This window comes from Clytia hemisphaerica, unplaced genomic scaffold, assembly GCF_902728285.1.
Source record: "Clytia hemisphaerica strain Z4C2 unplaced genomic scaffold, Clytia hemisphaerica genome assembly, whole genome shotgun sequence".
Classification (NCBI taxonomy): domain Eukaryota; kingdom Metazoa; phylum Cnidaria; class Hydrozoa; order Leptothecata; family Clytiidae; genus Clytia; species Clytia hemisphaerica.
In genome coordinates, this window is record NW_027104564.1 from 209,347 (window position 1) to 223,500 (window position 14,154).

At 36.7% G+C, this 14,154-nt stretch overlaps 2 protein-coding genes across 2 annotated transcripts; one reads left to right on the forward strand and one right to left on the reverse strand.

Moving 5' to 3' along the window:
• The first annotated feature begins 107 nt into the window (after nucleotides 1–107).
• LOC136823363 (GATA zinc finger domain-containing protein 1-like) lies at nucleotides 108–8,967 on the forward strand. The gene is made up of 6 exons (XM_067079535.1): nucleotides 108–373; nucleotides 1,322–1,537; nucleotides 4,481–4,674; nucleotides 5,660–5,800; nucleotides 6,093–6,270; nucleotides 7,805–8,967. The coding sequence occupies exons 1-6, from the start codon at nucleotides 133–135 to the stop codon at nucleotides 8,002–8,004; spliced, it is 1,170 nt and encodes a 389-aa protein (XP_066935636.1). The 5' UTR covers nucleotides 108–132; the 3' UTR covers nucleotides 8,005–8,967.
• A 476-nt stretch (nucleotides 8,968–9,443) lies between these two features.
• LOC136823364 (homeobox protein Hox-D3-like) lies at nucleotides 9,444–11,084 on the reverse strand. The gene is given in 3 exon segments (XM_067079536.1): nucleotides 9,444–9,573; nucleotides 9,575–9,963; nucleotides 10,248–11,084. Coding segments are annotated over 3 exon segments (906 nt in total). The 5' UTR covers nucleotides 10,720–11,084; the 3' UTR covers nucleotides 9,444–9,528.
• Between the last annotated feature and the right edge of the window lie 3,070 nt (nucleotides 11,085–14,154).

Here is a 14,154-nt window from a genome sequence, read left to right on the forward strand (position 1 = left end):
ATTTTCCTTTTTAGTTACCCACAATGCAGTTTCAAGTCTAACGCATTTAAAGACAACTTTCTTTCATCACACTTAAAACTATTTCTGTTCGTTTTATCAACAGTGAAATAAAAAGAAATATAAGAGAGAAAAATGGCAGAAGAACCAAAAGAAATTCCATCTTCAACATCTAATGAACAAGCAACGACAGAATCAACAGTTCCACCACTCAAAGGGGTTCAAGTCGAGATTAATAAAAAGGTACACGAAGAACAAAATGAAAAGGCAAACGAGGAAAAAAGTGAAAAGGCAAACGAGGAAAAAAGTGAAAAGGCGAACGAGGAAAAAAGTGAAAAGGCAAACGAGGAACAAAAAAAAGAGCAAGTGACCGAAGGTAATTATCTAATCTATGCGTATCCTTTAAATATTTTGACTACGTTTTTTTAAGGCCTTAAACATTGCCATGGAAGACTCAGTGAGCTATCCAATACTCGCGACTTATACCATGTTCACATGCTGCGGTTCCGTTTAGCTCCGAAACGAAATGAAGCCATTCATTATATTGGTTTTAAATAGAATTTCTACGTCCCTTCTAATCAATAGAATGGCTTCTTTTCGTTTCGGAGCGGAACGGAACCGTTATGTGCGGACATGGTCTTGGCAAAATTATTAAACTCAGCTGATTTTTCTACTTATTACATCACTTGCAACCAATCGCTTAGCTTCTATACACCTTCCTACAGGAGGGGGTGTTTAAAGTTTGAATTTACTAAAGGGAGGTGGCCAGTAAGGGGGTCTTCCTACCTGGGGCCTTGACCCCTCTAGAAACTATGCAATCAGCTGTTTTGGAAATTATGTATGTCATAAGAAATCGCAGTGGTGCACATCATAAACTGACATAAATAGTACATTTTGGAAAGTTGTGTATTAGCATTACTTCATTTTTCTTGTCGCATTTATCATGAATTTTTAACCAAACCTCAAGCAAGCTACTTTATAACCGAACTAAATTTCACCCAAAACAAACAAAAACAAACAGCAAAACTAAAAAATACGCAGATCCAGACGGGAAATATTTACAGTGTTGAGCTAAACAAGGGGTCTTGCTAATCACCCATTAGATTTTCTTGCAATTTCTAAGAATTGGTGCTGATGCAGAATCGGTCTATTAACATAATCCTTAGTCTAGCAGGCTAGACGTCTAATTCAGACATAGCAGAAATAAAGCAACAAGTTATGGAGGGAACAAATTTTAGTTTATACAAACTAAATCCCGTAACAATAATCGTATTATAAACGACTCCAGTCTACATAATCTTGCAATTTTCAATCCTGATTACAGAGGAAAAGATGGAGGTTGAAGAGAGTGGGGAACAGGAGAAGGAACAACTTCTTGAAGAGGAAGAATTGTTGATGGAGGAATCAGGAGAGACCACCGACACTTCATCTGAAAAAGCCAATGAGAGTAGAGACTACTTTGATGAGGACGAAATGTTCCAATGTCTGGAGTGCAAAATTAAAGAATGTGCTATGTGGAGAAAATCGAAAGATAAACAAGGTAAGCTATTTTCATGTTATTTTTATTAAGTTTTTCTGGGAAAGCATATTAATAGGTAGGGAGGAGAATCTCTTTGACGGTTAACACCTATACTGTTCATATCGGATAAAAAAGCAGAATCTCTGACGGTTAGTATCACGGTCTCCTCCATTGAATTTGAAGCCCTGAAATGGCTGTGGAGAGTGATCTTCAACCTTTCTCGAGCAAGAGAAATGGATGGTAAATAAGTGGCTTTATTTCCCATCTAGGAGCTTTGGATCAATGGTCTCATTACAATTTTTGGACCTACCTCCGGGTGCCCCGGTGGAGGTTCTATAAATTAACCCATGTCCGTTCGTCCGTTCGTCTGTTACCAGCTTTTCTCAGGATTGGCTCATTAGTTTCTTCTGATTTTTGGTACAATGATGCAAAATGGCAATGCCCAAAATGTGACGGAGCCCGATTTTCGAAAAAAAATCATTTCCGGCCGAAAATGCCGGAAATATGCCGGAAAAACCGGTTTTTTGTCATTTTCTCAAGATTTCATCATTAGTTTTTTCTGATTTTTTGCACAAAGATGCGTATTAGCAATGCCCAAAACTTGGCCGAGTCCGATTTTTGAGGAAAAATCTTTTCCGGTCGAAAATGCCGGAAATATGCCGGAAATCGCCGTTTTTGCAGATTTTCATCGGACTTTTTCCTTATATTTCGTTGTTTTTTCACATAAAAACATTTTTAATAGCAATGTCTACGATCAAGCATGATTCAATTGTCAATAAAACTGATTTTTGAAGCCGGAACTTTCTAAAAATCGCCGGAACAGCCGATTTTCGCCGGAAAAACGGTATTTCTTGAATTTCTTGAGCTGTACTTTATATTTTTCATGAAATTTTGCACACTGATGCAAAATGTCAATACCTAAATTGTGACGTAGCCCGATTTTCGAAAAAAATACATTTCCGGCCGAAAATGCCGGAAATTTGCCGGAAAAACTCGTTTTTTGGCATTTTCTCGAGATTTTATGATTAGTTTTTTCTGATTGTTTGCTCAAAGATGCTTATTAACAATGCCCAAAACATGGCTGAGTCTGATTTTTGAGAAAAAATTTTTTCCGGCAGAAAATGTCTGAAATATGCCGGAAATCGCCGTTTTTCTAGATTTTCATTGGACTTTTTCCTTATAATTGGTTGTTTTTTCATTCAAAAACATTATTAATAGTAATGCCCACCATCAAGCATGTTTTAATTTTCAATAAAATTGATTTTTGAAGCCGGAACTATTTTAAAAGTCGCCGGAACAACCTATTTTCGCCGGAAAGACAGTATTTCTTGAATTTCTCGAGCTGTACTTTATGTTTTTTTATGAAATTTTGCACACTGACGCAATATGACAATACCTAAAATGTGACGGAGCCCGATTTTCGAAAAACATTTTTTCTGGCCGAAAATGCCGGAAATATGCCGGAAAAACCGGTTTTTGACATTTTCTCGAATTTTTATTTTTAGTTTTTTCAGATTTTTTGCAGAAAGATGCGTATTCGCAATGCTCAAAACATGGCCGAGTTTGATTTTTGAGAAAAATTTTTTCCCGGTTGAAAATTCCGGAAATCGCTGTTTTTGCAGATTTTCATTGGATTTTTTCCTTATATTTCTATGTTTTTCACAAAAAAACATTATTGATAACGATGCTCTCCATCAAGCATGATTCAATTGCGACCAGAACTTTCTATTTATTTTTTCCCTACAACCCTTCCCTCTCCCCCCACCATCAATCAATGATGAATTTCTTGCGTTATGCATTTTCGCTAAACGCTATGTTTTCTGACTGATTTTTTTCATTTTTCTCCTTGCATTGCTATCTAACTTTCATCATCAGGTAGGTCCATTCAGCATCTAGCTTGTTCTGATTTTTTGCACAATGATGCAAAATGGCAATGCCCAGAACGTGACGGAGCTCGATTTTTGAGAAAAAATTTATTTGGGCAAATTTGGGCCAAAAACTACCTAAAAATATGGTTTTTTGGACTTTGTGCAAAATCCTGTCATTACTTTTTTCTGATTTTTTGTACAAAGATGGAAGGCAAGATTCTCTAAAGAATGCCATGGCTGAAGTGGTTTTTTTCCGGAAAATTCTTATTCGCCTTAAAAAACTGATTTTCGTATTTTGGGGGAAATTCCCTTTAACCAAATAAGAAAATATAGTTTTTAACAATGTTGACTCATTGTTTTTTTCTGATTTTTTGCACAATGATGCAAAATGGCAATGCCTAAAATGTGTCGGAGCCAGATTTTCGAAATAAAATATATTTGGGCAAATTTGGGCCAAAAACTGCCTAAAATAGGGTTTTTTGGACTTTGTGCAAAATCCTGTCATTACTTTTTTCAGATTTTTTGTACAAAGATGGAGGGCAAGATTTTCTAAAGAAAGACTGAAGTGGTTTTTCCCGGGAAATTCTTATTCGCCTTAAAAGACGGATTTTCGTATTTTGGGGAAATTCCCTTTAACCAAATAAGAAAATATAGCTTTTCTCAATGTTGACTCATAATTTTTTTATGATTTTTGGCACAGTGATGCAAAATGGCAATGCCCAAAATGTGACGGAGCCAGATTTTTAAGGAAAATTATTTTGGGCAAATTTGGGCCAAAAACAGCTTAAAAGGTTTTTTGGGCCTGAATGGTTTAAGTGATTTTCGTATTTGGGGAAATTCCTTTTTACCATTTAACATTATTCAACAAACAAGCTTTGTTTTTCCATTCTGAATTTTTGTACAATTATTGTCACTTTTTCCTTATTTTCATCTGATGTTAAACATTAGGTAGGTCCATTCAGCATGTTGCTTGTTTCTTAATGACTGAAGGTTTTAAATACTGATTCGAGTGATATTGAAAGCTGTTATGTGTCCAGAGGTATCAATTGATTTGCTTACATTTACCTGTAAGATAAAGCTTGTCCATCTTTTCCAGGTGTGATTTGTAATCTTTGTCACTTGGAGCGTATCAAGGGCGACTCGGCCACTAACGCCCCTGGCCAGGGTGGAACAAATAGCAATAACAATGCAGCGTCTTCTTCAACCAACAAAACGTCATCTTCACAGATGCAACCACCCATGAAAGCCAAAGATGTTCGAATCTCCAAAAGAAAAAATAAACAAAATAAGGTTGACTTCTTCTTCCCTTTTACCTCCTGTGTGATGGTTAAAATTCATTTTGCAAGCTCTTTACAGATCTTCAAAATACCTTTTGTTTTATCTCATCCGACTGCTTTGAATTGATAGGTATGAAAAATCAAGGTCTATTCATTCAATTTTTGGAAGTGAGAATAGACCTTTTCATAAATTACGTCACGAGCAACGCTTACCTCGTTTTCAAAATATTGCTATAGTAATAGACTACTTTAGGCGTACAAACTTTCGCGAGCAGAAGCTTTCGCGAGGACGAAAAATCGAAATTCACGACATTTACTTTCGCGAATTGAATGGAAAAATATATTTCGCGAGCATAAACTTTCGCGAATCAAGACGTAGAATTGAGAATTTTCACATGAAAAAATGGCTTAGAGGGACAAATACTTCTTGGATTTGCTTGAAACATTTGTCCTTTGACTTATTAGTCTTATAGCAGGCTAAAAAATGCCATAAAAGTTACACTTTATTCAAAGTTTGAAGATTTACAAATTATCTATTTTGTCAAGAATTTTTCGCGAGCATAAACTTTCGCGAATGGTCCTTCCTAGAATTTTTAAATACATTTACTTTCGCGAAAAGGGCCAAAATTCGCGAAAATCGCGAAAGTTTCTGCTCGCGAAAGTTTGTACGCCTAAAGTAGACGGTTTCCGTCGTCGCAAACGCCGGTTAACGGTTTTGCTTGCACATCAAAAGCCTTTAAAGTACTATAATGTGGGTTAATTCCTGACATCGTTTTGGCTTAAAATGCCGAATACAATAATAAAAATTATACTTCTAAACTTTCTAATAGATTAGTAATAGATTCCCAGAGGAGTTCATAAGAAGTTCACTCTATTTATAAAAGTACTACTTGAAGAAGAAGGGATTTAATCACCTTGGTAATGGTTTCAAAACGAGACAGTCGTTGCTCTCAAAATAATTTATGAAAAGGCCTATTACACTGATTTCTTTCCCTTAGAAATTTACAAACGGTTTTTACGGCGATCGTATTATAAAGAGTGGTCACTCCAAAAGTCGTCGTTCATTGTACAAAAGAAAGCCCATGAAATCCGTGCTCGGTTCGTCCGCCATCGTGGCTTCACAGTCTATCTATCATGACGTAAGTATAGCAGATTGCTTTTGTTTTTACGGAAGTGCGTATAATCATTATCATGTCTAAAGACACGCCGATACATATTTTCTGCTGAAGAACTGCATTGAATAGAGTCGATATTTAAAATGTGGATAGCCCAGTAATCTAGGACTTTTAGGCAGTCTTTCGATTGCTTTCACGGGGTCCACGGCCAGCCGGCTCGGCTATATTTGAACTGAACGGAACGTTGAAAGAAGCGGGGATTCTAACCTGATAAGAACCTGAATTGAATCTGATTTTATAATCTGATCTTTTTCAGGGTCTGTTATACCGAGTAGGGGATATTGTTTGCACGTCAGACATCGAAGGGGGGACCTACTATGCACAATTGAGAGGTTTCTTACAAGACGAATACTGCGAAAAATCCGCAGTCATCACTTGGTTAATTCCCACCAAACGAAATGTCACCAAATTCGACCCGATGCTTTTCGTGCCAGGTATTTAAATTCTTTATCTCTCCACTACAGTCTAAACGTTTAGTTTTCAATACGTTTTTTAAACAAACTGGTTTCCTTTCCTCGATCTTTGTTCGTTTTCACGACAAACTGTGGTTATTTTAGTCTTCCCTGTTTTAAACTTCTAAATCGCTTGAAGTTGGGATTTTCTTAGACAGGCTGAGCTTTTCTTAGTTTGTTGTTTTATTTTAATGATTTTTAACCTCGTTTCTCCCATAAAATTCAGGAAGAGGTCGGGACCTGTTGTGCTCTTCTGACAACTAATTTTTAAAGGTTTGATTGCGCCCAATAAGTTGAATCATTTATTTGACCTACAAAAGTTGAGTTGATATTTCAATGAATAAATTCCTTACTTTCTTTAAAATAGAAATGACATTGATTCGACATTTTGGATGTGAAACCCTCTCACGGTTCTTTCATAAAAAGTGACACTTTTCTCTTGGAACATTTCAAAGTTTTCTTCTCTTCGTATGATTTCGAAAGAAGTTGACGGACATATTGACATTAAAGAGTCCCAAGAAAGAAACTTTCAAACTTCCCTTAGACCTGTCTCATTTTAAAGATTATGTTTGATATTTCTAAATTTTCAAGTGAATGAAATCAAAAGATTTTCTTGGACATGGCCTCTTGCTTTGTAATTTTCTCGATTGTTCAAAATGCTTTGCCTACTTGGCAATCATTTTAAGTTCCTTCTTTCGATGGACAAAGTATTATTTACTTCAGAGACGTGATGTAAAACTTACGAAAGTACGACCTCTCAAACCATCATAATCTTAAAGTTTGAAAAGAAATTGTCGCACCCACTATAATCGAATTAGCCGATCTTTTTCGAGAGGGCATGAATAAAATCTTTCAAGTCACACATATAGGAAGAGAGACAAAAAATAAGTTCAAAGGTGACATTAAATGATTAACTCTTTTTGATGTTTCAAAATCTCATCTTTTCTTCGTAACAAAACTAGATTGTTTATCATGCGATACTTTCACCGCCTTTTATCTTTTCGTGACTTTGCTTCATCACACCCTTTTTAAAGGAGGTTTCCCCAAACTTCTTTGAAAAACACCAAATTTCACCTGTACAAAAGAACTTCTTCCTCCATCTGATGTTTATGACGTGTCGACAACCGAACGTCTGTTTTTCAGATTTCTAGAATATTGTGCTTCAATACCTCATCGGCCCTCGATACTGCATTTCCAGTGTCGAGTGCAATCATTTTGCAATCAAACTTCGTAGAATTACTAGCTTCAGCTCAGAGGAATTTCTATTTACTTCAAATTACATTGATGGCCTTAGCTTGCCCCCTTCTCAATGAGTCTCAAAAACCTTTAAAGTTATTCTTTTCTGTGATATGGAAAGGAGGCGCGCCTCTTATGCTGACAAAGCATCAGTAACAAACGAATTTTTCACAATTTGAAGATGTTATGTCGAGAAATGGTAAGAGATACATCAAACAATGTTCTTTAAAGATAAAATGCATTTTATTTGATCGGTCCTTCTTTTCTCTCCTAATTTTAGGGTTAGACGAAGAGACGCCACGCCCAATGTCATGTTTTAGTTTCGTTTGTCGCGCATCCACCAACCTTTTTAAAGCTCCGAACATGCATCCACCTTATCACCGCTCACAATGTGACCTCAACGACCTCATACATGTCGCCAACGCCATGAATACTGAATCAACTGAAGATCACCAGCTGACAACAGAAGGGGAAAGCTGAAAGAAGACACCATTTACTTGGAGAACTTGGATTTTGATATACGTCAATGTTCATTTGGTGAACAAGATTGGAAAATCACTAACGAGACCAACGGAGATAAAAACGGATTTTGATGTATTTCAATGTTCATTTTTAGCTTTTGGTGAACAAGATTGGTGTGTATTCTATTGGAGAGTCAAAAATGAGTCAAATGGAATTAATGATCAACCCAGTGTGGATTCACCTATACTCGCTGGTATTTAGTATTGGATACCGTGGTCTTTAGATTGCCAATATTTCACAGCGCTTACGTGTGTTGTGATTGAATGTTGTTACACAAAGTAAACTGAATTCCTGAAAATTTGGCGTTTTCGTTCAAAGGGAGATCTTGGTAATATTAGCTCTAGTTTAGACGGCACAATTTCCATCCTCCCTATTCTAATTGTAAATTAAAGCGGGCAAAAAGTTGTCTGTCTTAAGTCAATGCATTGCCCTCTTCTGACGTCAATGCAATGTCTTCTTTCAATCTTTTCCAAGCAAAGATTTTAACTGCCAACTTTGCACCCACTTTTCGTCTAATCAAACAATTAGAATAGGCAGGGCAGAAAGTCGACCGTCTAAACTATAGCTTACCAGATGATAATGAAATTGAATGAAAATAAAGAATGACATCAAAATTTGAAGATAACTAACACAAAGATAACCATATTCCGTGACGAGTTAAGGATTGCCGTGTCGTCTCGTTTCTTTAATCAAATTGAGGTCAAACATCATTTGGATCACTGACTCCCTGATAAATTATAACTTTTATAATTTGATCATCAGAAAAAATAATTAGTTATATGAGGAGACAGTTTCTTTCCATTGAGGCGATGTCTGACTTGATCTTCCGGCTCTTACTTACAGTTATTATTTTATCACGATTTTGGTTTTTTTAAATTTAGAAATATTCAGTTTTTCCTCAAAAAATTAGTTATGTAAATATTAAAGATAGAAACTATTTATTGCTTGAATTTGAAAACATTGTGCTGTTTTTAAGGTGACCTTGGAAATACTTTTAGCTTGCCAATCTATAATGTTGGCTATTTTTCAAATCCTAGAGCCTAGAAAATCTCAAGCATCTGAATTAAAGAAACTAAAATTTTAAAATTAGATTTTTGAAATCTTTGTCTATCTTAATATTTCGTTGGGCGATTCCAATATAACTAATCAGTTTCATCCGTTCTTCCTATGGATAAGCTCTCTTATCATTTCTGAATTAAAATTTCCAAATTAAAAATTTCATTAGAGTTACGTCCTGAACCACGCGTACAAATTGAAATAGTGAACAACAATTTTTTATAAGATTTTTCACATTTTTTAGTTTTATTCTATATTTACAGCATATTTCCACATATGTACACATGTTAAAGACTATCTGTCCATCCCGCCCGCATCGATCCGCGCCCGTATTGTAATCCCAACATTTAAAAGTGTTCGTCTCCGGAGCGCCTCGTCATACGGGCGGCGTGATGGGCGGGAAGACAGGCATCTGTTCTTGATACGTCATACACTGAATGTTTTGCATAGTGTCAGGAGTGACGCAGGGATATTCTACCGGACATCTATTGGGAGGCGTATCATGTTTACGTAGCTGGAACCTCTTCCCTTTCATTTCACGCTTGTGTTTCATGCGCCGGTTCTGGAACCAAATTTTGATCTGTGCTTCCGTTAAATTCAATGATTGTGAAATCTCTACCCGTCGTGCGCGAGTCAAATATTTATTGAAATGAAATTCTTTCTCGAGTTCGACTACTTGTTTTTGACTGAAACAGATTCGCTTTTTGCCCTGTTCACCAGTAGCGCTCGTGGTTGTTTGTGGTGGATTCGGTTGAATGGATTCCGAACTACTGTTGAAGGAATCGAGAGATGTTTCGGTCAGACTGATAACATCCGATTTCTGGTCCATATTATTGTTGTTCAAATCTAAGTTGTCCATATCTAGAAGGTAGAAATCATGTTTATTTTCAGACTTCAGGATCATTTAAATTCATTCAATTCGTGCCAAATGTATTCTGTACCAGAGTGTATCTCACGTTTATCATAGCGTAGTAGATATCTGGTTTGTGTACAGACTATACTAAATGGTACAAGCTCGATTTTAAAAACTGAAACTCAGCCATAAAAAAACTTGGATACTTCAGTTAAAAAAGAAATTTTTTTGTTTTAGTTTTTGTCACTGTTCAAGCGCATGCCTGATAAAAAGAGAGGGGTATTTTGTTTACCTTCCATTCGGTGAGGTTTCCTTGTTCTTTTGATGTTCATCCACTGGTAATTCTCTGTGTTCCAAGATCTCTTCTGTTGTCCTTGTTTCTTACGTTTGTTGTTGGTGTCGCTACTGTCGCTCATCATCTGGTAGTGTTGCTGATCTTCTTTCTCTTGTTGTGCATGTTGTGAAAGTTGTTGGAAATCGTCTTGCAAACTATACTCTTGCTGCATGTATGGGAAAGTAAGGTCTGTCGGCACCGCTACACCATTCTGTCGTAATTTCTCCATGGTTAGAGGGCTGCATGATGGTGGGAAGTACTGTAAAGTGTGTGAATATCCATGACAGTTTAAGAATTGGCACGAAGCCGTTGTGACCGCCATGTCTTCTGGATGTTGTTGCTGTAGAGTTGTCGAAGGAAGTTGTAGCGTGTCCTGTTTTTGATGATCTTTTTCTGTATGTTTTGGTCCTTCTGTTGTCGAGTCTTGCATTGAAGACAGTGAAATGATATCTTCTTGTTCTCCCCTTTTATACGAACGAATGTTTCCAAATAAAATTGATATGTTGCTTGGCGACAGTCTTCTTGATATCGAAAGAAGGCACGCGTCTCCAGTGCTTCGACTTAACGGCGAGCGGTACGATGTTTTTCTTGAAGAATTTGTAAGGATGATCTTGAATCGGGTTATTGTATATCAGTGTATTGAAATTCGTCCCCTCTTCTTTTGTATTCGTTAGAAGTGAGCCAGCTATTATACGGTCGTCAGCCTTCCACTATCACATACATCAACTGATTTGTCAGTATAAAAAGCTCGTTTGCAAAATGTTGTTTTTCTATTGAAGAAAAAACGTTGAGGCTGTTCAGCTTCGTCTCCTGTGAGAAAGGCCTGATCCATCAATGTCTTCTAAATCTTACATGTTTTGTTGTGTATAAAGTCTCCTCCGGAAAATCACAATGAACAAAAACCCGGCACAACGGTGTTTTCAACGGCACAACAAAAATGGCGCATCTTAAAACAATAGAAAATCGAAAATAATCGCTAAAGAACAATCTAACAATATTATTGAAAACAATGAAATTTAAAGTATTTAATGAAATTTTTACGCGAGTAAGACTCTCACAGTGAGAGAGAAAGAAAAATAGATTAAATTCTTTACCCTTAATCATAAGCGAGAGATTTTTTCGCTTTAATTTTTCTCTGTGTTTTTAAGAGAGAAAGAGGGGTCTGAGTTAATGTCTACGCGAACCAGGCTCCAGACGTTGACTGCTTTACGTGAAAGAACTCCGAACATTATTAAGCGCATTAAAAACCTCCTCATTGTTATAGTGTAGCGACTGCATGATAATAAGACCGTGAGAAGTCTACTCTTTTCTATGTTCTGCATTAACAGATTACAACTAACATCATTTAAATGTTTTTGTATGTGACTCTCCAAAATATTCGTCACTCCTGTGATCTTATTCTCCCCCTCCCCAACAAATTCTTGCTGACTCTCAATCACGATTTGAAGTTCGATCACGGAAACTTGGTCAAACTAATCTTTTTCATCTTCATCTTCCGATGAAATATCCCCGTTCTGTTCATACGCTAATGATGCATAAACATTATGTTAAAAGATAGCAGTCGCGCTTGTTCTTACAAAAAGCTTTGAGTGACGTCACCAAATACCTGAAATACATCCGTTAGTCTAGTTTGTTTAGTTTTTATTTTTTTTTCAACTGCGTTTCTAGGCTTCAGCTTGAGTTAGAAGTGTGCCCTACCTAAATAATTGAGAACTGCTTTTCGAAAATTTTGCCCTTTTTGGAGCGACGATTAGGAATTCGTGTTGATAGGATTGCAGGCACGACGGAAGCTTTTTATATCTGGTACGGCGAATGAGGAAATTTAAGTGATTTTATAGTGATTTTACCGACGAAGAGGAAAATTTCGGGGTTTTTTTGTGAAAATCTGGTACGTACTGTACTGATACGTGCTGAATCTGTTTCGTCATGCCTGGGTTGACCAAAAACAATCAATGTTCCAGTGCTAAATAAACCATCTCTCTCAGTGCCTTGATAGAGTTGAAAAATTTTACGAGGAACCTTATTGATTTCCTTCGAGGAGTGTTTGAAGAGTGTTTTTGTATTTCCCACTTTATTAGCAAGGGATGATTCTGCTGATGAAGGCTTCAGAACATTAATTTTGAACTTGCAATTTGATTATTCGTTATAATGCACAATTTAGGTGTCTAATTTTCGAATTGCATTTTTTTTACTGTTCTTGTAATTCTTGGAGAGTTTATGGAAAAATACTGATGACTGGTTCAAATCGAGGTTCAAAAAGGGGTGGTTATTTGCTGATGTCTCGCCTTGAATGAGAGCTACCCATTCGAATGTGTGACAACGTTGAAAAAAAGGTGAAACCTTTAGAAACGTATCAATCAAACAAGAGACGAACTGTTGACTCTTCATGTCTTTTGCTTTCTTAAGAATTCAACTTCACAAAAACCTTTTTGAAGAGTCGTCTCCATTTTGTTCCAAAACTTTTGAGATCTGTCTGTCACCATCCACTCTCTGTCATTCTGAACCCTTTGGAAGCATATTTGTCAGCTTTCTGTGTATTTTTCGCCGAAAGTTAGAAAAACTTTACTTTGCGCAAGGTTCTCCTGAGACAAAGGATTCCTGCTTGGTAAAACAGTTTTGCTCAGGTCAGAAAATAATCGTTAAGCTTCCTCGCTTTAGTACAAAAGTATCTAATTCGCTGAAATATCCCCCCATTATGCTATTTGCTACTGTAAAATTTTTTGGAATTAAGCATATTTTTAATGAAATCATATGGATCCAGTCCCGGATTTTTTCCAAAAGCACACATTCCTCTTAACTTTCGGATTTACGACAAGACTTCGTTCACCATGTGCACCTCCTTCAGTGCAGCTTTATCCGGTGTAAATTCCCCTTTCAGACAACCAAAAACTGCGGATCAAGATGAAGGGAATGTTGCTTCGAATTCCACTCCTTGCTTCTCTGGGCTTCCAAGATAGGATGTTTTGTTTACTGTTGAATGGTACTTTGGGTTCATATTTTAAGACTGAACCAAATTTCGGACTATTTGGTCAATTGATTTTTAATGTTCATTTCCTTCTTTAGAAATTGTAAATTATTTTGGAATCAAGCATATTTTTAATGTCCCGGTACGGACCTTTTGTGTAACAAAGTTCTAAACATGGCAACGTTTTCTTCCGAAATCACATACCCTAATCTCTCTTTTGGGCTGACAAGACTTCGTTCACCATGTGCACCTCCTTCAGTGGTGCTTCTTCTGAGGTAAATGAGCGACTCGCACTTTCACCTTTCAGACGACAAGCAACAACTGCGGATCAAGATGAAGGAAATCTTGCGTCGAATTCCGGCAGTCACACCACTCTTTGTTTCTGTGGGTGACCCGTGGGTTAAAAGATACGGTGTTTTGTTTATTGTTGGTTGTTATAATTTCTTTGAATTCGTATTTTATAAGGATGATCCAAATTTCGGACTAGTTGGTGAGTGATTTTTCATTGCCTGGACTTGATGCTCTTTTCCTCCGGTGTTGGTTTTCTATCGACGTGCGTTGATTAACGTATAGCTTCCGCGTCGAGAAGTTATTATGGATTATTGGATTGCAATTGGAATTTTCTTGGCTTAAACCTATATTTTGATGACATCCATAAGCCAACTTCAGTTAAATTGAAATACAAAAATTGAGTGACAAGCTGAAAAGTTAAGCTTTATGGACCATTAGGTTTACTTCTCCTTAAAACAGGTCTTAAATAAGCGGCCTCGCTTTGATGTTAAAGCTTAGTGCTTAATACTAGACTTCAGAGGGACCGAAAATATATTCGAGACCCGAGGCTTTAAACATATAAATACTATTTTCGATGTTGAAATCCCTTCACTCTTTGACAGCTTCTAC